The 22,081-nt window shown below is 45.8% G+C and overlaps 1 protein-coding gene across 2 annotated transcripts in view; it reads left to right on the forward strand.

Moving 5' to 3' along the window:
- The first annotated feature begins 2,438 nt into the window (after positions 1 to 2,438).
- GAB3 (GRB2 associated binding protein 3) overlaps positions 2,439 to 22,081 on the forward strand; it is a 123,663-nt gene continuing 104,020 nt past the window's right edge. For both annotated transcript variants that reach the window (XR_010787021.1, XM_066581700.1), the window contains exon 1: positions 2,439 to 2,583. Coding sequence is in view for 1 of the 2 variants with exons in the window: in XM_066581700.1 (XP_066437797.1) it covers positions 2,509 to 2,583 (75 nt within the window). In the remaining variant the exon portion in view is untranslated. The remainder of the gene's footprint in view (positions 2,584 to 22,081) is intronic.

A 22,081-nucleotide genomic window follows, 5' to 3' on the forward strand; every position in this document is an offset into this window, starting at 1 on the left:
ATAGAGTGGAGTCTTGCAATAATGATGGAGGGACAAAGCTGGACCAAGGCCAGTTGAAAACCCGATAATTACTTCTTTAACTTTATCCCAAAGGGGGAAAAGGACACAACAAGACCAGAATATGTTTAGAAAGGAGCCTTGCTCTTCCCCACATCTCCAGTATAATTCACCGAGTCCTGGCATGAGGGTGTAGAAAAGAGTACCCGGTACCAACATAGAGTCATAGAATGGTAGAGTTGGAAGGGACCTCCAGAGTCATCGGGTCCGATCCCCTGCTCAGTGCAGGATCACTAAGTCATCCCAGACAGATGAGAGTATCATAGAGTTAGCTTCCTGGAAACATGAAGGTATCAGTCTTTAGGCGATCTACGAATATAATGACGATGCCGAATTCTGATGTAGACAGTGATTCTCAGTTTAGACTCATAATGTGCGTCGTACTCATAACCAAATGATGTCATGTTCCAGAAAGCAAATCTAATCAGTCCTGTGCTATAAAAGATTATGTATTTATCAAAGTGACTTGCTGTTCTTATAGGATGAAACCCAGAGTGAATTATTTTTATTATGTTATTATATTTTTTTGCTTTTTAATAGTTTTAACATATTTACAGTTAATTTTAATTAGATTCCCCACTAGAGATGAGTGAGTATACTCGCTAAGGCACTACTCGCTCGAGTAATGTGCTTTAGACGAGTATCTCCCTGCTCGTCTCTGAAGATTCGGGGGCCGCTGCAGCTGACAGGTGAGTCGTGGCGGGGAGCGGGGCAGAGCGGGCGGTAGAGAGGGAGAGAGAGATCTCCCCTCCACTCCTCCCCGCTCTCCCCCGCAGCTCCCTGCTCCGTGGCGGCCCCCGAATCTTCAGGGACGAGCAGGGAGATACTCGGATAAAGCACATTACTCGAACGAGTAGTGCCTTAGCGAGTATACTCGCTCATCCCTATTCCCCACACATTCCTTTACTCCCGTTTACTTCTATCATAATATACTGTGGTTGTAGGGCCGCCTTCATTTCCTCTCTTTCTTATATTTTTTATTCAAACTCCTTTTCGGTTTTATTCGTTTAGATTTGCTATCCATAATTTTCAATATGTTTTTAATACAAGTTTATGTTTATTATTTTAATACCTTTCTATTTTATTTTAATATACTTTTTATCTTGTTTTATTTTAATTTCCATGTTTCAATCGATTATTTTAGAATCTCTTAGGTCTCACACAACTGGATTTGAATTGCGGCTTCCACAAGCGTACAATCCGTGGTAATACACGGATCAATCAAATGCATTGACTTACGCAGTTTCCATCGCATTAGCATGTTGGAATTGAGTAATCCGTGAGCGGAAAATAAACACAGCATGATCTATTTTACCGTGGATATACATGTGTGCATGAATATGCTTCGCCGCTAGTGATGAGCGAGCATACTCGCTAAGGGCAATTGCTCGAGCGAGCATTGCCCTTAGCGAGTACCTGCCTGCTCGATAGACAAGGTTCAGGTGCTGGCGCGGGGGAGCGGTGAGTTGCGGCAGTCAGCAGGGGGGAGCGGGGGGGGAGGAGAGAGGGAGAGAGAGATCTCCCCTCCGTTCCTCCCCACTGTCCCCTGCAGCTCCCTGCCCACCGCCGGCACCCGACCCTTGTCTTTCGAGCGGGCAGGTACTCACTAAGGACAATGCTGGCTCGAGCAATTGCCCTTAGCGAGTATGCACGCTCATCTCTACTCGCCGCCCATTATATTCTAGCAGCGTGCTTTTTGGCACACGTGGGCTTTCACTAGCGCACGAATGCACTTCTGGTCGCCCAGTTTAAATAGTTTTTAACACTATTAACATGTCATCTGCTTAAAAAGGAGGCAAATGAGTCAGTAAGCCCTTCGAAACGCGTTGCATTTCCTGTATTATACCAATTGTCCTGCGCTTATGGAATAAACTCCGGAGGGATATCTATTCTCCAAAGAAATCTGGATCATGTGTGATAATTTAGACACCAGCCCGGATTTTTGAGAAGATTCAACTGTGTCATGAAATTGGTACATGAGAGCCAACGTCATGGCATGCGCAAGTGCGATGTGACATGTTGAGGAATACGGCAGACAGGCCAAGAATAAAAGCGGTAGTGTAAAACAATGCTCCGATTTGTACGAGCGACAGAATTGATCCATTCTACGGTAGCGGAGTCTGCCATAGGAAGTCCTCTGTGATGGGTCTCATTGGTATTCCACCCCCTGCCTCCTACGGGACTGGCACTTTCCGCTGACAATAGGCCTCATTCTTGGGTTGTAAACAAGCAAGTGTTAATGGTGCACGTGTTCGGTTTGTATTTATGAGGCAGCTCGTCCAGAGTGACGTGTGGGGTGGAGGGAGGGAGGGAAGGAGGGAGCTGCCTGTTCTAGTGATGTCTCCTCCACTTCCTTCTTGTGATAGAGCAGCACAGGAGCACAGCTGAAGGAAGCTGATAATTCACAGGCAGCCACACACTGGACCCTCAGTGTCCTGTAAGGGGGGCAACATGAGTGCAGCAGGGGATGTGGTCTGCACTGGCTGGCTCATCAAGTCACCCCCAGAGAAGAAGCTCAAGAGATATGTGAGTCCTGCTTTATAGTAATAATAGCAATAGAACGCATGCATGCAAGATAATGTGTATATATATATATATATATCTACATATATATATCTAGTAGTGGGCATGCACTGTGCACACCATGCACTGCCTTGCAGAGACGTCCATCCCATCTATTAATGCTGCACTACTCACTGCTCGTGCACCGCTCATCATCCTTCTATAGAGATGATACTGTGATACATGCCGGGATGCATTTGTTGGATGTAGCAGTATGAGTTTGACATTTGGCGTAACTACTCCCAATGTGGTAACATAGTAATAATTCTGCATCTGCGGTTTGAGTTAATGATTGCAATATTTGAATTTTTATATAGTTACGACAAGATGGAAACAATGTATCCATTAAGGACTAGATGACAAATGCAGCTTTGCTACATCTGTGCGTCGTTTGGGCTTTTCATGTACACAACTTATGTTGATGTATGTTGTCATCACCAGTGTGTGTAGAGTAGAGAAGTAGTATTCATGCCCATACATAAAGTAGAGGATGTGAGAGAACGTGCACTTTGTCCAGATACTCTCAGTTTTTTTTCTCACTGGATCAGCTTGTCTTTTTTGTCTGGGAAAATAACAGGGTGTGTGTCTCACAAAGCATAGGAAACTCTATCAATGCTGGCCTGCCAGCAGACATTCCAGGCACAAATAACCCAGGGACTTTCTATTCGGCCAATTAGATGAGAACGATGGATAGCGCCGTTCACTAGCGATGGTGCTAACAATACCAGAGGATACAATCGGCTGAAATCAGACTAGTTTAGAAGCGATCCTTACTCTTACACAAGCGTTGTGTTACGTGCGTTTTTTGCGCATACGGAATATGCAGCATTAAAGCCCTATGCATTTCAATGGGGTCTCTCGCACTAGCGTTTTTGTGTCGCGTATTTAACACGCGCAGCATGTCCTATTTAAGGCGTTTCGGTGGGGATTTCACGCACTAGGTCGCCCATTGACATGAAAGGGGTGCGTTAAAAACGCAGCTGCACGAGTAATACCGCGGCTTATTTTTCACGCAGGTAACTATGCTACTGGGTGAGGGAAAAGAGTCTGCTCGCTTGCGGTGTTCCTGAGTAAAAAAACGCATGCATACATAGTTCTGCATGTATTACCGTTTTTACATACGCATGTGCAAGACCGACCTAAAGGGCCGTTCACACGGGACGGAATTATGCAAATCCGCAGCGGTGAAACTCCATTCTAAAATCCGCGAATTCTGATGCAGACTTACAAGCAGGTTTTAAGCCATTTTCAATTCTGCATCCGAAGAGCTTGCAGTGCGCCGCGCGGCCTATATTCCGCCCCGTGTGAAAGGACCCTGATGGCCTCCGATCATTGATTTCCCTCTACATGCCGAGTCATTTGTATGGTTACTATTGTACTTTTACTTTCTAATGTCGCGGCATCCGCAGGGTTTAGGCAGAAATCGTTATCTAAGGACGGTTTATGTTCCACTGTAGTGATTGTGGGAAATGTGTGGGGTGGACGGAGATAAAAGTCAACAAGGCGAACGAAGAAAATGCAGAGTGCAGCGACATTGTATTCTTTGTGTTTTCTCAGCAAGTTTTCATTTCTGCTTAATAATGACTCGTTTGTTTGCTGATGGTAGGAAGTTTTACACCAGAATTAGGGAACAAAATTGTGTGTGACATCTTGTGTGACAGCACAAGTGCCGAGTGACTCACAGTCATTTGTTTATCCCATAGACATGCAGCGTCTGTAAACACCAGCCACCCACTAATCTACTTTTATGATGTATGGCGATCATCCGAGTCCCATTGTCAGAGATCAGTGTCACATTCTTCAGTATTAGCTTTTTGGGGGGGGGGGGGGGGGGGTAATCAAACTTCTCTTTCCATGGAATATTTATTATAACTGCTTGTAGTTGTTGATTATAAGAGAAGTATGTGACCCTTCGTCCGGGATTATTGAATTTCCCATAAGCACTGTGAGTTTATGTGGATGTGTATATTTTGTGTCGTAGTTCTTCACACGGAGATGGAAACATTCTGGTGTAATTATAAATAGAATTGTAACATGTAAGCATAACATGTTTACTTGGTGTGTAGAACAAAGGATGGAAGGCGGCTTTCACATCTGTGTTTGGGGGATCCGTTTGGGGAGAAGGAAAGGGGAATCCTCTGGCCGAATGGATCTGTCTTAGGACAGAACTGAACAGCGCCAAACGGACCTATTGACTATAATGAAGAAGAAGCTCTGCATGCATTTTTTTTGCCCGATGGAGATTCCAACACATATGTGAACCCGGACTAAGGTTAAGTCATATCTTCATGCTGGCTGTAGTAACGTGATATATGTACAGAGGCATTAGAGCTTAAAGGGGGTTTCCAGGGAAATACTATTGATGACCTATCATCAGGATAGGTCATCAGTAATTGATTGGCCGGGGTCCGTCGGTCAGGACCCGATCGATCAGCTGAGCATGTGCAATGCATGCTGTCAGCACCGCAAATACACGGAGGTCAGAGCACAAGCTTCTGTTGTCTGGGACCCCGAACGATCAGCTGAGCTCTGTGTAGTGGCCGGCGCTTGTAACTGCAGGCTTGGCTCTCATTGAAATCAACGTGAGCTGTGCTTGCAGTTACAAGCGCCGGACACTATATGGAGGTCGGCATGGAGGCTTCCGCTCTGACTTCTATGTATTTGCGGTGATGACAGCTTATATTGCACATGCTCAGCCGATCGGTCGGGGTCCCAAGTGACGGACCCCGGCCGATCAACTATTAATGACCTATCCTGATGATAGGTCATCAATAGTATTTCCCTGGAAAACCCCTTTAAATGGGTTATCAGAATTTCAAGTTATCCCCTATCCACAGCAAAGAGGATAACTTGCTGATTGGTTGAGGTCACACAGCTGAGACCCTCAGAGATCTCGAGAATGGGACTCCTGTGTCCCATTTTCCTGCCATTCCGAGGATCGCTTTTCCCCTCGCAGTGATGTCACCATGAAGGGAGCGCTATGGGGTTGACGGAAATACCCAAGTATGTGCCGTTCGGGTATGGTGGTAGTCCCATTGAAAGTGAGTGGAACGCTGGTGAACTTGCACGACCAGCGCTTCATTCAGTCTCCTCCTTACTGTGGGGGGTGCAGTAACTCGAGATCAGCGAGGGTCCCAGCAATGAGACCCCAACTGATCAGCAGGTGTAGATTGGGGATAACTTGAAATTCTGCTACAACCCCTTTAATTTGTCATATGTAGCAGATTTGTTTCTCTCGGATGTAACTATTCTGTTTCTCGGTTTCTGTCTACATCCTATTTGTGGTTCCTAATAACTGTCCACAGTCTGTCCTCTTGGCATATATTTCATGCAGTATATTTTATTTTGTACACCGTACCTCAACTGTTTGACCCAGACGTAATGTATGCAGTACCTCTCATGTAGCAGAGCTGTGTTTGTCTGATGCAGAAAGACCACGTTAACACTCAGTTGACCGTTTGACTCAACCTAATGTTATATGTACTGTAAACCTAATATAACGAACCGTACATATTGATTGTTGAATGCCAACAATCCGGACGGCCCTATAAACATATACACATGGACCGGGCGATCGTGGTGTTTGTTTCAATGATAAGAGAGGGAAAGACACCTTTGGCAGAGGATTATCTTCTGAGGAGGAATATATCAGGCCTGACGAACTCCAGGACCACCTTCATATGTGGCAGAAAACCTGCAGCAAATACGTACCAAATCCACAACGGCCGTTCCACAGCAGAATACCGCAGCAGTTCCACTGGAAATCCATGGAGGCCAATGCACACCTAAATGGTGCGGATTTGGCCATGCTTTTAATTACGGATCGTCTGCGGAGCGTAACCCTTGTATCTTCAAGGTTGAATTCCTAGCATAAATAGACATGCTGCGGATTTAGAACTACATTTTTCAAAAACGCTGTGGATTAATTGCTGAAAATTTTCGCACCAAGTGAGGAAGATTTTTGAAATCCTCTCCACCTGGCTCATACTGTAAATGCTGTGGAGTATTCCGCCGGGTGGTTAAAATCTGCCCCACAATCCCCATCTCTAACATATGGATTGATGAGGATTTGCCAATAGCTAAATTCCACTGAAAATACCTGTCAAAATCCACATGATGAACCTGGGAATTTTGATAGATTTCCATGGCATGTGGCAGGAAATATGCCTATGTGTAGGAAGTGTGGTGGCTCAGTGGTTAGCACTGTTGCCTTGCAGTGCTGGGGTCCCAAGTACAAATCCCACTAAGATCAACATTCACAGAGTTGTAGGTATTTGTGAAATCCCTCCCACACTCTAAACTTCTACTAATAGGTGAACTAAGGCTGTCAGCCCCAATGGGGCCAATATCAAGTAATGTATGCGCTATAGAAACGAGTAGAATGAAGACCTAAAACACCCTAATGTTCCGGGTCCATTTTTAGGGCTTCTTCATACAACTGTATTTGCGCACGCAAAATCTCCGAATGCTAAAAACAGAGAACAGAACACATTGATTACACTGGGTTTGTTCTCATAAGCGCATTTAGTGCACATGTAAAAAGTAGGTCCCGCTCTATTTTCCTGCGTTCGCGCAGCAAAAATCCCATAGAAGTCTATAGGAGACGAGCAAATACACAGGAGGAAGCGTGAAATACTGCGCAAAATGCAGAAAAAAAGAACACATCTGAACCTCATTAGGCTAATTAGCCTTTATTCCATGGCAAAGGTGTGTAGCTCTTCAAACCTCATTCATGCACAAATATGCCGCGCTGCGTATTTGCGAATACGGTCGTGTAAAGCCGCCTCAATTTAGGAAATTCATGTGCGATTGTGCCCGAGTTTTTAAAAAAATGCCTGAAGATTGTTCCTGCCTATCTTTTCTCGCGTGTAGTAATATCGCACGACAATCCTATCTAAATCAATGGTCGCATTTCGTCTCTCTTTGCGGGCGTGATTTCCACGTCTATGAAGCTGGACAAAATAACGGTCGTCTGAAGAAGCCCTACAGCTGAGCCTTTGGGAAACCAACTCTGTGATCTGCAGTTTACATAGGGCTGCAGGTAATTAAGCGCATCATGGTAACTTCAGTCTACAGTTGAGCTTTGCATGTATGTACTGTTTGTCACAACTCTTCGTGATCTCACCAGACGCGGTTTTACATAGAACTGCAAGTAAGGCTCTGTTCACACCTCCGATGCAGATCTGGGTGAAACGACGGATGAAATAGTCATGCATGCAGGGATTTTTTCCCCTTCGGACAAGTGCAGGAACCGAACGGACCCATTTATAGTCAATGGTTCCATTAAGCACTGTTTGGTTCCGCTATGAGACGGATCCGTTCATCCAGGGAATTCTGCTTTCCTGCTGTGAATAGAGCCTGAGCAGAGTGAATGCTTTGTGAGTTCTTCCTGCACATAAGCAACGCAACCCCAAAAAGTTACTTATCACTCATCCCTACAGGGATCGGTGTGCGGTGGTTGCTGCTTGTTCTCCCTCGATGGGCTTTCTGCTGTGTCTGGTGTTCTAGGAACATTACAAGAGCTCTGATATCATTCATCGCCAAGTATCACCGGACGGCGAACACAAAAACAAAAGAATGATCGCACAGCAGCAGTTTTGTATTGTTCCTAATAGTCCGCATCATTTGGAAAGCACCATGCTAGCGGCTGGATTTCAGTTCCTTCTACGGAGTGCATGTTCTCCTTTAGAAATGACATTTTGGAGAAACAAGACATTCTTTTTCTGGAACAACCATGCGTTTCTGTGGAGGTTTTCAATGGAAAGAGATGACAGATCATGTTAATTATTCAGCATTACAGTTGATGAATATTGGTTTCAATGAAGCAGATGCTGCTCCTGTCTTGGATCGCTCATGAGTTTTAGATTGAAATTAGCCAATTATATTAATATTTAAAGTGCCGCTGTTATGCTTTGATCATTTAAAGGGGTTGTCCGAGTTGGAGCTCCTGTGTGAAATCCATTGACCATGCAGTGACATAACAAATAAGCACCACCTCTCCCTGCTCCCCGCTGTGTCGCTGCTCTAGGTCTCCCCTTTGAAGCCCTGTTTACAGGTTGCATCAGGGACGTCACAGGCGCTGCAGCCAATAACAGCACTCTATTGCTGAGCTCTGCTATTGGCTGCAGCAGCGGAGGACTGAGCAGTGGAGTGGGACACAACAGGGAGCAGGGAGAGGTGAATTCGAAGGGCAGCTGCACATGGGCAACCTTGGCGCACGCAGAGAATAGAACCCATTGAATTCAATGGGTTTATTCTCATGGTTCTTTTTTTGTGTGCGTATTTCACTCACAAGAAAAAAATGTGATATGTTCTATTTTTTACGCACAAATGGTCCCAATAGAAGTCTATGGGGTGCGCAAATGTACACATATGTATGCGCATAACACTGCACATACCCGCGAACACCGGCTCCTCGTAATGCTGTGTAGCCTTTTAAATCTGGGTGGAGGTGATTTCCCTGCCCGTGTAAATGAGTGGGACCGTCGACAGGACCACTCTGCGTGCTAGTTGCACGCAAGTGCAATGCAAGGTCTCACATTGAAAACAATGGGAGACACTCCGCGATCCTGGCTGTCAGCCGCAGCGGAGGTTCGCTACTTCCCCTAAGTTATGCGACTGCGATGCGATTTTGATACAATAGCATGCTGGCAAACGCCTTGATTCACGGCCCGATATCGCACTTGCCTGTGTGAAGTTAGCCTTACGAAGCACGCAAAATCACACAACGATGCTCCCAGTCATTGAAACGGGCAATTAGTGCAATGAGTTCCAGATGTGTTCTTTCCCTACACGAATGCGCAGGAAAGTAGAGCGTGCTGTGTACTTTTTTGCGCACGCAAAATCTGTACATGTGAACGAAACCAATGAAATCAATGGGTTCTATTCTCTGCGTGTACAAACACTTCCATGTAAATAAGCCCTTAGGCCGGTGTCACACGGGCGTATTTGCGCAGCGCAATAGGCAGCAAATAGACCTCATTGATTTCAATGGTTTCCTTCACATAAGTGTATTTTGTGAGCGTTTATCGTAAAAAAAATATGCGGCACGCTCTAATTTATGGCGCATTTATTTGTGGACAGAAATCGTACATATTGAACTAACTGCACTCATTGCCTATTTCAATAAATGGGAACATGGGGGACTTTTTTCGTGCGCAGAAACGACAGTAAAACATGCATGACCGCAGCTCTGTTCATTTGAATCCGGACTCAATAGTTGGACATCCACCAATCTTATCGGTTTTCTGTAGACCTATTATTTGACGCAGCGAAAAAAATCGGCGTCCGAAAACAGTCAGCAATTTGACGTTTTGATGGTCCTATTTTTTTTTTTTTTTCCCAATCTCCCATGTGACCAAATACATTGGAATCCAATGTTGCACACAAGCGTTTTGTCTCAGGCTATTTGGCCATGGTAAAACGTCAGCCGAAAATGATGACCATTGAATTTCAATGTATTCATTCAGATACGCAATTTTCTGGCGCATAAAATCGGATGGTGGGAAAAGATAGGACATACGCTGTTGATTCTGGCGGCCGCTTTTGAACGCAGCCAGAAATTATGGGTTTTTGCCCTATCTTTTAGCTGCAATCAGCCAGCAGCTCCCATAGAAGCCTACTTGTTGACCTGTGGTTGAGTTACGTGTGTGCTTTGGGTCATGGTCTTGTTGCTTCACTCAATACCTCTTCAGCTTGGGGTTCATGGACTGCTGCCCTCGGGGAACCTTCACACTTAGTGAAATTGCTGTGGGCATTCTGCAACAGAATACTACAGCAATGCTGCTTGGAATCCATGTTTGGCCAAATCTGCACCTAAATGGCATGGACTTGGCCACGTGGATCGTGGATCAGCTGTGGAAGTTAACCCTTTTATTTCAAGGTTTGAATTCCATAGCATAAGTAGACATGCTAGGGATTTAAACTCCACAGCGTTTTTCAAAAATGTTGCGGATTCTTTGCGTAAAATGTGGAAGACATTTTTAAATCCACGCGGCTCGTACTATAAATGCTGTAGAATTAACGCAGCGATTCTGCTGGTGGACATTCTGCAGCATTAGCCCCCCATGTGAAGGTTACCTTAGAAGTAGAGATGAGCGAGTATACTCGCTAAGGCACATTACTCGAGCGAATAGTGCCTTAGCCGAGTATCTCCCCGCTCGTCTCTAAAGATTCGGGGACCGGCGCGGGTGACAGGTGAGTTGCGGCGGGGAGCAGGGTGGAGCGGGGGGGGGGGGAGAGAAATCTCCCTTCCGTTCCTCCCCGCCCTCCGCCGGCCCCCGAATCTTTAGAGACGAGCGGGGAGATACTCGGCTAAGGCACTACTCGCTCGAGTAATGTGCCTTAGCGAGTATACTCGCTCCTCTCTACTTAGAAGTCATTGTCCCCTCAATGGTCACCAGGTATTCAGGTCCTGAGGCAGCAAATCAGCCCCAAACCATGTAGTCCCTCCACCCGGCTTCATACAGCATCTGGGATAAGGTTTTGTTGAACGGTACCTCTGTGTGTTATTAGTTCAGTTCGCTTGTGTTGATCTACAGCTGTGACTTAGATAACAATCAAACCACATTTTATTAGTAATCTATTGAAAAATCGAGGTAATTCCAAAGGGTTCACTTACTTTTTCTTGCAACTGTATAGTTATGATATACAGACTCTAATTGCATTAAACATGTGCTTATTAGGTCCTCTAGCTTACAAGCAAGTTTCACACTTCCATTGCTCTTCGATGGCCGGAATAGTGTAGCATGCCGCAATAGACTACCAACATGGTCAATGTCTAATGACATGTAGCAGAATTATGAATGAAGCTCCGAATTATAATACAAGCTATATACTCAGGAGCGGTACAAGCATAAAAATGGTAGAAAAACAATCCAGCTGACCAAACTGATATGGTAGAACATGACCAACCGCAGCCACTGAAGAGATGTGTCCAGCTCCTCCACAGTTTGGAAAGTTTACAAACTATCAATTTTATTAGTTCATATTCAATATATATATAAAGTTAACCACAGCAATATTCCTCTGCTGACGGCTTTCCGGCACTTCAGACCGCCGTTAGTCATTGTCGAACTTTGGGGGAGCTGGAACTGCTAACGCGTTTCAGCCTTTGAATATCCGAATCTCCATTCAGATTACATTTTAAACTCCGTCTAAGTCAAAGAATGCAAATAAAACCTCCCGAAAACCCAATTTTGGTTACATTTCCGGAATCTCTGCCCTTATGAAGTCCATTTCACGGGACAATCCGATGACCAAGAGGGATGGTTGGGAGATCTGACTCAGGTAACGTGTTTACAAAGTGAATTAAGTTTTTATGTAGATTATATCTCTATATGAAATAGTTCTCATGACTGGCATACCTGTAATAACAGGCACAGAGATTGCATCGCAGCCGTCCAACAGGTACTAGAAGGCTCTGCTTACATTTACGTACTGTTTGTCCCCTACTTTGAGCACATCTTGTTACGTGCCGTAACTTTACAGAACCATTTATTTTTGTTTTTTATATAGGCAGCATAAAAATGTGTTCTTGGACCTCGTTACTGGTGATGTCATCGGTAGTAGTGCAGACCTCGTTATTGGGGAGGTTATTGGTAGTAGTGCGAACCTCATTATTAGTGATGTCATTGGTGGTAGTGTGGACCTCGTTATTGGTGATGTAATTGGTAGTAGTGTGGACCTCGTTATTAGTGACATCATTAGTAGTAGTGTGGATCTCATTATTTGTGATGTCATTGGTAGTGGTGTGGACCTCGTTATTGGTGATGTTATTGGTAGTAGTGTGGTCCTCGGTATGTGTAATGTCATTGGTAGTAGTGGCGACCTCGTTATTGGTGACATCATGGGTAGTAGTGCGGACCTCGTTATTAGTGATGTCATTGGTAATAGTGCAGACCTCGTTATTGGTGATGTCATTGGTAATAGTGCAGACCTCGTTATTGGTGATGTCATTGGTCGTAGTGCGGATTCTGCTATTGGTGATATCATTTGTAGTAGTGCGGACCTCGTTATTGGAGATGTCATTGGTAGTAGTCCAGAGCTCGGTATTGGTGATGTCATTGGTAGTAGTCCAGAGCTCGGTATTGGTGATGTCATTGGTAGTAGTGCGGTTCTGTAGCATCATGTGTAGTGAGTTTACCTTGATGGAGTGTTTCAGCAGGTGCATCAAATGCATTACCTATAGAACATTAAGGCTGGTGTCACACGAGCGTATTTGCGCACACAAAATTGGCGTGCGCAACCCGCAGAGAATAGAACCCATTGATTTCAATGGGTTCATTGACTTGCACATATAATTCCTTTGCAAAAAAATATGCGGCAACGCTCTATTTCCCTGCACATTTTCGCACCAATAGTGCCCACAGAGGTCAATGGATACATAAATGTATGCAAAATACGCTAGGAGATCAGTGAAATACTGCATAATTACGCAGGAATTCGGACACATCTGGAACTCATTAGGCCAATTAGCCATTTCAATCGGTGTCTTTCTTTTTGCCACACACAAATGCACATGCCCTTACTCGCGGAAAAAGTAAATTGCACCGCTGCATGTGCAAAAAAGCTTTGTTCATTCAGACATGCAAGTTTTTAGATCTGCATGAAAAAAATCGTAGCCTGTCCCATATTTTCTGTATCACGGACCAAAATATACACTCATTGTGGCGCTGGACCATCGTTTTGGCACTCCGACAACCTGGCATCTAACAGGTGGAGCCACCCAGACAGAAGGCCAGGTGATATCCCTTAAACCTGTTAATGTAGAAGCCCCTGGCAGGTTTATTGATGACGTCCTTGTTGGGCCTTCTGCTGGCTGCAGCCGTCACATGGGTAAACAACCAATGTAACCGCTGCCTCCGATTTGAAGAGAACAGTGGAGCGCGGCAGCGGGGAGCAGAGCGGCAGCAGGAGGCGAGCGCTTATTTTTTTATATACAGTGATCCCCCACTGCCACCAGTTAGTTGGAAAACCCCTTTAAACTACTTTTAGCTACAGTTTGCAGTTTGCAATGTGTGACTAAGCCTTATCTGCATATGTAGCTGAAGCGCCCTGCAGTTCCTTCTCCTCCGTCCGACGGTTCTTGTTGGTGTCATGTGGGTCATACATTTCAGACCGCTATCTCCCCTACAACATTTGTTGTGATTCAGAGCCGGCAGAGACCGCGTATGGCAGGGAGTGTACTGCGCATGCCCGTGTATCTGACGCATGCGGACATGCGCGGCGTGACGGTCTTTATTTGTTTTTAAAGTCCCTGCTCTGTTTCATAGTGGGGTTGCGTACGTGTCACGCGGCTGTACATCAGACGTGTAAGGCCTCATGCCCACGGGGAAAATCAGGCCCGCTACGGATTCTCCATGGAGAATCCGCAGCGGGTCCCTCCTGCCCTGCGGACATGAGGGCTGAAAACAACAATTACTCACCTCTCCGCACGCTCCGGATCTTCCCTACTTCGCGGCTTGATCTTCTCTCTGTCGCAGCCGGATCTTCTTTGTTCGGCCCAGCGGACATGTTCGGCACGCCGGCTGCGTGCCGCGCGCATGCGCCGGGCACATCCACCGGCCCGAAGAAAGAAGATCCGGCCGCGACGGAGAGAAGATCAAGCTGCGAAGAAGGGCAGATCCGGAGCAGGTGAGTTTATTCTGGTGCGGGTCTCCCGCGGATCCGGACGGCTTCCATAGGCTTCAATAGAAGCCCGCGGGAGCCGTCCCCGCGGGAGACCTGCACCTAAATGGAGCATGTCCATTTTTTTTCATGCTCCAGATTTTTTTTAATTCACTTTTATTGACCATCCACGGGTATTTATAACAGCCGCATAACGGAACAACGGGTAAACCTTGCATGGCCCTCGTGTGCACCTCATGTGAGGCGCTCCGAGAGAACGCCCAAAGATAGGACATGTTGTGATTTTTAACACCACGCCGCAATGCGTGAAAAAAAAAACGCTCATGGGTATGACCCCATTCAAAAGAACGGGGTTCATACTCAAGCGAGATTTGTGCATCTCACAACACACAAATCTTACGCAAATTTCCCGGCTGTGTGAAAGAGATGAGACATGCAGTCCATGCTCCGGTGGCGGGGCTGCCGGTTACTGCGGGTTGTGCAGAGTTGGTATTAAATCCACTTTACGTAAAAGGGCGACAGATTACTTTATGTGACTGTTAAGGTCGGCTCTGAAAGAGATGGATAATTACCCGGCATCACAAGCTCCAGTAATTAGTGTACACTGTTTTATAATTATTTTGTTCTCTGTTCTGCCCTTAATTTCACATCACACTTGTGTGTCTTGGCAGTCGGCGCACGGAGCTTTTACAAGAGTGACGGAGGGTTTGTCACCGGCTTTTATCGCTCCGTCTAGTAATTATAATGTACAAATCATCAGGCACAGAGTGTTGTTTGGGATTAGAGAGATGTCCCACACCGAGGGTTTCACCGAAGGTCAGGATGGCGCTGGCGTTGGGTAATATGACCCTACAAGGGCTCTTTAACTCGGGGGTATTTGCATATGTAAAATTTACATTGGCAATGTACAGAGCCCATTGATTTCAGTGGGTTCACACACACTTTCCAATTTTGCAGAATCATTTCCCGGGCACACAAAAAAGGACACGCTCTATTTTTATACACATTTGCGCAACGGGGGTCCCCATAGAAGTCTATGGAAGGTGCACAAATGTGCGCCCACATGTGCACTACACTGCGCAATTCCTTGAAAAAAAGAACACACCTGGAACTCATGAGGCCAAATAGCCGTTTAAATTGGGTGTGTTCGTCTGCCGCGCCCAACTACCGTGTTTCCCCGAAAATAAGACACCCCCTGAAAATAAGGCACCCCCTGAAATTTGCAGAAGTCCAAAATATAAGGCACCCCCCGATAGTAAGGCATAGTAAAGTGTGCAGGCAAGTCAAGAGGCCTGTCCCCTGCTGCCATCCCCGTTGTCTCCTACCTCCAGATGTATAGGTAGATCTGCAGACAGTCTGCTGTTATCCTGTCCCTGCTGTGCTGCACGAGTGTGCTGTTGTGAGCTCCCATTGCTGGCTGGAAAAGTCCATACTGTACGTTCTGTTCCTGCTGTACATGTCCGCTGTGATGAGCTCCCCCTGGTGGCCGGAAGCTGCAATACCATCCCTGCTTACAGGTGGTCCAGGACCTTCTGTCTGCAGACAGGTACGTTACTCTACAGCCCTTATTTTGTTATGGCTCTGTGTGTGAATCAGGCACCCTGTGGGATTCTTAAGGCTGGGTTCTCACAGAGCGTATTTCCAGCAGAAATGTCGCGGTTTGGCCACAGCGATAAACAGCGAGATTTCCGCCAGGAAAGCGCTGCTTCAAAACCCACGGCACTCAGCTGCTTGTTTTGAAGCGACCTAGCTGCACGCTTTTCCGTTTCTGTGGCCGGTGAATCCGCACCACAACACCGGCTTCTCCCAGCTTTGCCGTGACAAAATGATGTCTCATGTGGACGAGATTTCTGAGAAATTTCGTCCACAAAGCTGGCCAATTGAGGGATTAGCGGCCACAGACGGATTTGCCGCGGCGAAATAAGACACCCCCTGAAAATAAGACGTAGCCCATATTTGGGAGAAAAAAGTAATATAAGACGCGTCTTATTTTCGGGGAAACAGGGTAAACAAGCCCTGCATGCAGAAAACGTACAGTAAAAAGTCACGTGCATAGCGTAAATATGTTGCACTGAGGCTTGCGCAAAAATGCATGTGCCCATGTGAAGGACCCCTGACACAGTGTTTCCCAACCAGTCCTCAAGGCACCCCAACAGGTCATGTTCTCAGGATTTCCTCAGACATTGCACGGGTGTGCTTACTATAGGATATCCTGAAAACATGACCTGCTGGGGTGCCTTGAGCATGGAGTTGGGAAACACTGCTATAACTAATGGCCAGTTGGTCACCTTTTATATGTACTGAAGGGCATCCTATAAAAATGGGGCCCCATAGCAAAGATCAAAATGGGTCCCTTATTAAGTTGGTCAATTTTGGCATCCAGGACAGAAGGTTCTGGTGGTTATTTTCCCTTCCACTCCTTTTCCATGACCCTTAAAAGGGGTTGTTACAAGATTTCGAGTTATCCCCTATGCACCCCTGCCAATCTCAAGAATGAGGGTCCCGTGTCCCTCTCTGTAGGGGTCGCTTCTACCCACACAGTGACATCAGAATGAATGGATTGCTGGCCGAGCATGCACTGTCGGTGCTCCATTCATTTCAATGGGGATGATGGAAATACTCAAACTGCAAACACTCAGATATCTCAGCATTCTCACTGCAAGTGAATGGTGCGCCAGCGCACTTGCATGACCAGAGCTCCATTCAGTGTCTCCCTCACTGCGATAGGTGGAGTAAGCCCGCAGTGAGGGAGACAGGGCACACAGGACTCCTGCTCTCAAGATCGGCATGGGTCTTAGCAGTGACATCCCCACTGATCAGCATGTTATCCCCTATCCCGAAGGAGTCCGGTACTCCATGCTTCCATTCCATCAGAAATTCCATTTTGGACAGAAAAATAGCGCAGTCTGCAGCCTGTAAATATACTCTTAAGCAATACAGATGAAGATCAGGCCTAAATGGTCACACCTTTCATGGTGGTATTGCCAAATTGAAAGGGCAGCCATCTTTACCTACAGATGGTAGACAAAAATATGGAAACACCATACAAAATGTCTGGGATTTTTTAATCATTACTACTAAGCTGCCCTTTTGACACCAGCTTGCCTGAGAACTTTCCAGCCAACTTTGTATTTACTTCACCTCTTGCCCTGCCCTGGGAGCCAGCTGGTAACATCAGGGCTCAAACCCCTGACCAATGGAGTCTTGTTGCTCGGGCAGATCTTCACTTCTACCCAGCAGCATCTGTGTCCTATTACCTCCACTTAAAATCAGTCTCTACATGTCTTATTGAAATCTGATTTCTAATCCTATGTAATTTAAGGCATGCCTTTCATACGGTGTTTCCATATTTTTGCCCACCCCCTGTAGTAGATGCAGACACATGTACCACCTTGCTAAAACTCTGGTGATGCCTCATAGAGTAGCAATCACTTTTTGTCATGTCACTTCGGAGACATGTTGGGGAGCAGCGATACATCGTAGCACCGCCCGTGGAGTCGACACGTGATGTAGCATCTGTAAATAGGCGTGAGCTTTGCTACTCCTGTGCTGTCAAAATAAACAGGTGTTTCGTCTGCTTGTTCAGCCAACAGTAATGCTGCCGCCAGGGCTGCAGATGTGCCTGAACATAATGCGCGTTACAACTAATGGAATAAAGCTGCTCGCTTGACTACTATTTCGTCCTCGAATACAAACGAAAAAAACAATGCCTGAAAAACGTTGCTTTTCTTGGCAAGTCCGGTATCAGTATTCTGAGCACAATCATTTCCCTTTGATGATATAATTTGGGTGGAGTGGGGTTTGGAATGTCAGCCCAGTTAAGTCAAGCTTAATCTTCTGTTCCACATTCCCCACTGTGTGTTGCTTTTGAAAACAGAAGTTCAGGATTTTCCATTTCTGTAGCATTCCTTAAAGCGATTTCTATATAATGCTAATAAAGAAAGCTCCATATTGTAATGTGACAGTTATTGTTCTAGCAGCTTACCGGACGGTGAGCCTAGGATGCATCAGACCTTCGGGATGTAAGTCATTTATAGCAGAAGTTTTAGGCAGGTGTGGAAAAAATGTTGCAAAGTAAGAATGCTTTCAAGTGTTACTAGTTCTTTTGCTTCATATGCCGCACCCTTAAATTTATTTAACTGCTCCCTTCTAACAGGCGATGTTCCTGATGACTGGAGAATGGCCAATGTTGTACCCTTCCATAAGAAAGGTAGTAGAGAAGAAGACGGGAAGTACAGGCCAGTTAGTTAGTAAGGGCCGTAATAGAGGTCGAGGGCCGGGGGTGAAAGCCCACATGGCCGGGTTTGTAGGGGAGCAGGGAGATGAAGGGTTAATGGGGGGGTAGGAGGAGGGGAGATATAGCAGGTGATAAAAAGATGTCAAAGAGCAGGAGAAGGCAGTTGGAAAATATTTGGAAAGACCCACCCTCCTGCCCTGAGGTTGTTTGTTGACCGGAGAGTCGTACAAAAAGGGTACAGAAAGGGAGTTGGCAAGTGATGGGGGTGTTGGGCATTTTAACATGTTATGGCAGTGGTTGGCAGGTGGGGGGTCCTTGGAGTCGGTTCTAAATTGGTTGGTAGTTTTTGAGCTACTGACCCCGGCTAGTCTAGCACTGAAGACCACGATTCATTCATAGTCGCTCAGATCGCTTGATTTTCCATCTAATGGGGATTCACACTGAGGATAGCCCACCTTTCCCCCTTATTGGAAGACGTGGGGTTGGGTCTGGGCTTTGTGGTCCTCACAGGGGGGAGTGCCTCAGAGCTGGTAGATGTTACCAATTAGCCTTACAGGGGCTGGTGGTGCCTCCGAGCCTGTGGAGATCATCTGGAGGTAAATGGGATAGTCTCCCTTAAAGTTGTGGTGCCAGATTTTGGGGCTCCAAGGACCTCCCCTCATAGCGCAGAATGTTGCTAAGGTTTTTCTTTAAAACCTGGGTTCCATTCTTTTTAATATGTTCAAAAGTGACATAGGAGAAGGTTTAATAGGTAAGGTTTGTCTGTTTGCTAATGACACAAAAGTGTGGAATAGGGTTGATACTCCCGGTGGTGTCTTGAACATGGAGACACGTTTGGCCTTAATGGACAGAAAATTTAGGGGTTCTGATTTCTGACAGCGTCAAAATGAGTCCACAGTGTGGTCAGGCAGCAAGTAAAGTAAGGATGCGTGGCTGCATAGCTAGAGGTATAACCAGTAGAAAGAGGGAGATTGTGATCCCGTTGTGTAGAGCTCAGAAGCCATTGATTTGAATGGGTTCATTCACATGCGCATATATTTCCTGCGCATTTGCCCACCAAAGGTCCGCATACCCTAGAAAATGCATGATACACTGCGTAATTCTGCCGGAGAAAGCGCACATCTGAAACTCATTAAACTAATTATCCGTTTAAATCGGTGCGTCTTTGCCACGTGCAAATGAGCATGTCTAGCCAAGGCAAAAAAACATTGTTCATTCTGCAAAACCGCTACGCTCAGGCGCATACAAATACACATACGCTCATGTGAAGGGAGCCTATGGGTTCACTCAAATATGAATTCTCATATGGATCATCAGTGGCAAAAATTGTGCCATTGAAAATCACGTTTTGTAAGGATGTTTTCACACATACCAGAAAATTCCGCAACATGAAGCGTAATATTCTACCACGGAAACCCCCCCCCAAAATCCACATCTCTCGCACGCGTGTTTTGACGTGGATTTGCGGTGGAATTAAATTATTTGCAAATCCGTGTTAAAATTCACGTTCGACATGCGAATTTGAATGCGTTTTTTTCCCGTAGAGCGGAATATTCCAGTACGTGTGAAAGTACCCTAATTGTCCAAGTGGGAAAATAGCTTAGTAAAGCACTTCTACTGCGAACACAGGAGGCGATACGTGCCGAAATGTTTGGGTTACAGTAAGTATATGTTTCACTTGCAGGTGACGTAAGGTCATTTTACTCTGAACGGGTGAAAAGGTATTCATTTACTAGAAGCGTAATGATGATACTGTACCTTTAAAACTAGTTATTAATATAATTACCAGACACAAAGGTATCGGTTGCAGCCCTGCAGTGCTTAACAGAAAAGAAGTGGCTCTGTTTGAGTCATTTGCATAGAATACTTTGCATGCAGAAGTGCTTGGAGCGAGTACTCCGCTCTTGTTTACCTTTCAGTTATGTATTCTGCACCAGCGATGTGCGCTCACAATGTTTCTACCAACATTCATTTCAGAAATCACATTACATTTATTTGGTATTGTACAATTTCCAATGAATATCATTTAGACTAGAAGACAGGTGGAATGTCTCTGTGCTCCAGGAAGTTAATTAAAGGGAATTTGTCGTCACTTTTAAACCCCCAAAACTACATGGTTCAAGGGTGAGAGAACAGGGAGTCCGGGGAGCTCTGTGTCATACTCACCAGTTGCTCCGTTCCAGGGGCGTAACTAAAGGCTCAGGGGCCCTGATGCAAAAGGTGAGCTGGGGCCCCACCTCTATCTGTATCTGTACCCGTACCCATACCTAAACCATGCTGCACAGAGGCATAACTTGAAGCTTCTGGGCCCCAATGCAAAACCCGTAACAGGGCCCCAACTATAGTGCTTTATTCATACTACTGGGCTCCATATATGGAGAAGAGAGGCCTTATGGGCCCCCTAAGGCTCCTGGGCCCGGGTGCAACCGCATCCCCTGCACCCTCTATAGTTACGCCCCTGCTCCGTTCCTGCGCTGCGTCCCCACAAGTTTAGCGCATGCACAGCATGTTTTTTTCAGATGGCACGCTTAATCCCATTCATCTCTATGAGAAAGCACACGCGCAGAGCCATCGGAAAAGAGTCACGCTCTTCGCATACACCAACCTTGCGGGGACACAGCACAGGAGCGGGGCACCCAGTGAGTATGAAACTGTTCCCTGGACTGTTCGTTCCCTCAGATTTGAGCCTCATAAAGGTGATGACAGGTTCCCTTTAAAGAGACTATTTGGTTCTGGAACAAAATTCTATAGGGGGAAATACTATGTATGGTTGCTCTTTTCTGTTGCCCCTCCAATCGGCCGGTTTTGTGCCCATTTTTGGCTGTCCAAAATAGCCACAGCAATTTTCTAACTACCTAATGCACTGCTCTCTGATTGGCCAGTGCTGATCACATGAGCAGGTCTGGCCAATCAGAGAGCAGGTATAGTGCATCAGCAGTCTGACACTATCATTGCACTGTTGGGTCTGGGCAGTTTGAAGATTGCGTCAGCCATATTGAACGGCTGAAAATGAGACCTGGAATTGATGGATCAGAGGGGCAGCAGAGAAAAACAACTGCAGGTATTTTACTCCCTCCACCTCTGGATTTTGACCCGAAACTGGAGGATTCCTTTAAAGGGAATCTGTCACATGAAGAAAACCCTTTAAATTAAAGAGTCTTAAAGATGCTTAAAGGGAAAGTCTCATGATGATGACCCTTTCTCTAACGAGAAAAGCACCAGCAGTCAACTAATGACCACAAGTCATTCTTCTGAACCATTCAAAGTTCCTTTGACTATACATGCAGTAGCCACTGCTTTTTATATTACATGTTTGAATATATTTAGAGGAATTGTCCGCCTGTTGGATGATTTTTTTTTTCAAGTATAGGCTTAAATGTGTTAAAATAACTAAAGTAGTTGTGCTTACCCATCTTCTGCCCTGGCGATCCAGCAATGCAGTCCTGCAGCCCTCCTGGTCTATATTGTGGAACATCTATCATCTGACCACTGCAGCCAATCAGAGGCCATAGTGGTCCGGTACTGTTCTCCTGGCATCATGGCTCCCAGCATCTGAGCGGTGATGCCAGGAAAATGGCACCTAACCACTGTAGCTCA

Source organism: Eleutherodactylus coqui, chromosome 10 (genome assembly GCF_035609145.1).
Source record: "Eleutherodactylus coqui strain aEleCoq1 chromosome 10, aEleCoq1.hap1, whole genome shotgun sequence".
NCBI classification, from domain to species: domain Eukaryota; kingdom Metazoa; phylum Chordata; class Amphibia; order Anura; family Eleutherodactylidae; genus Eleutherodactylus; species Eleutherodactylus coqui.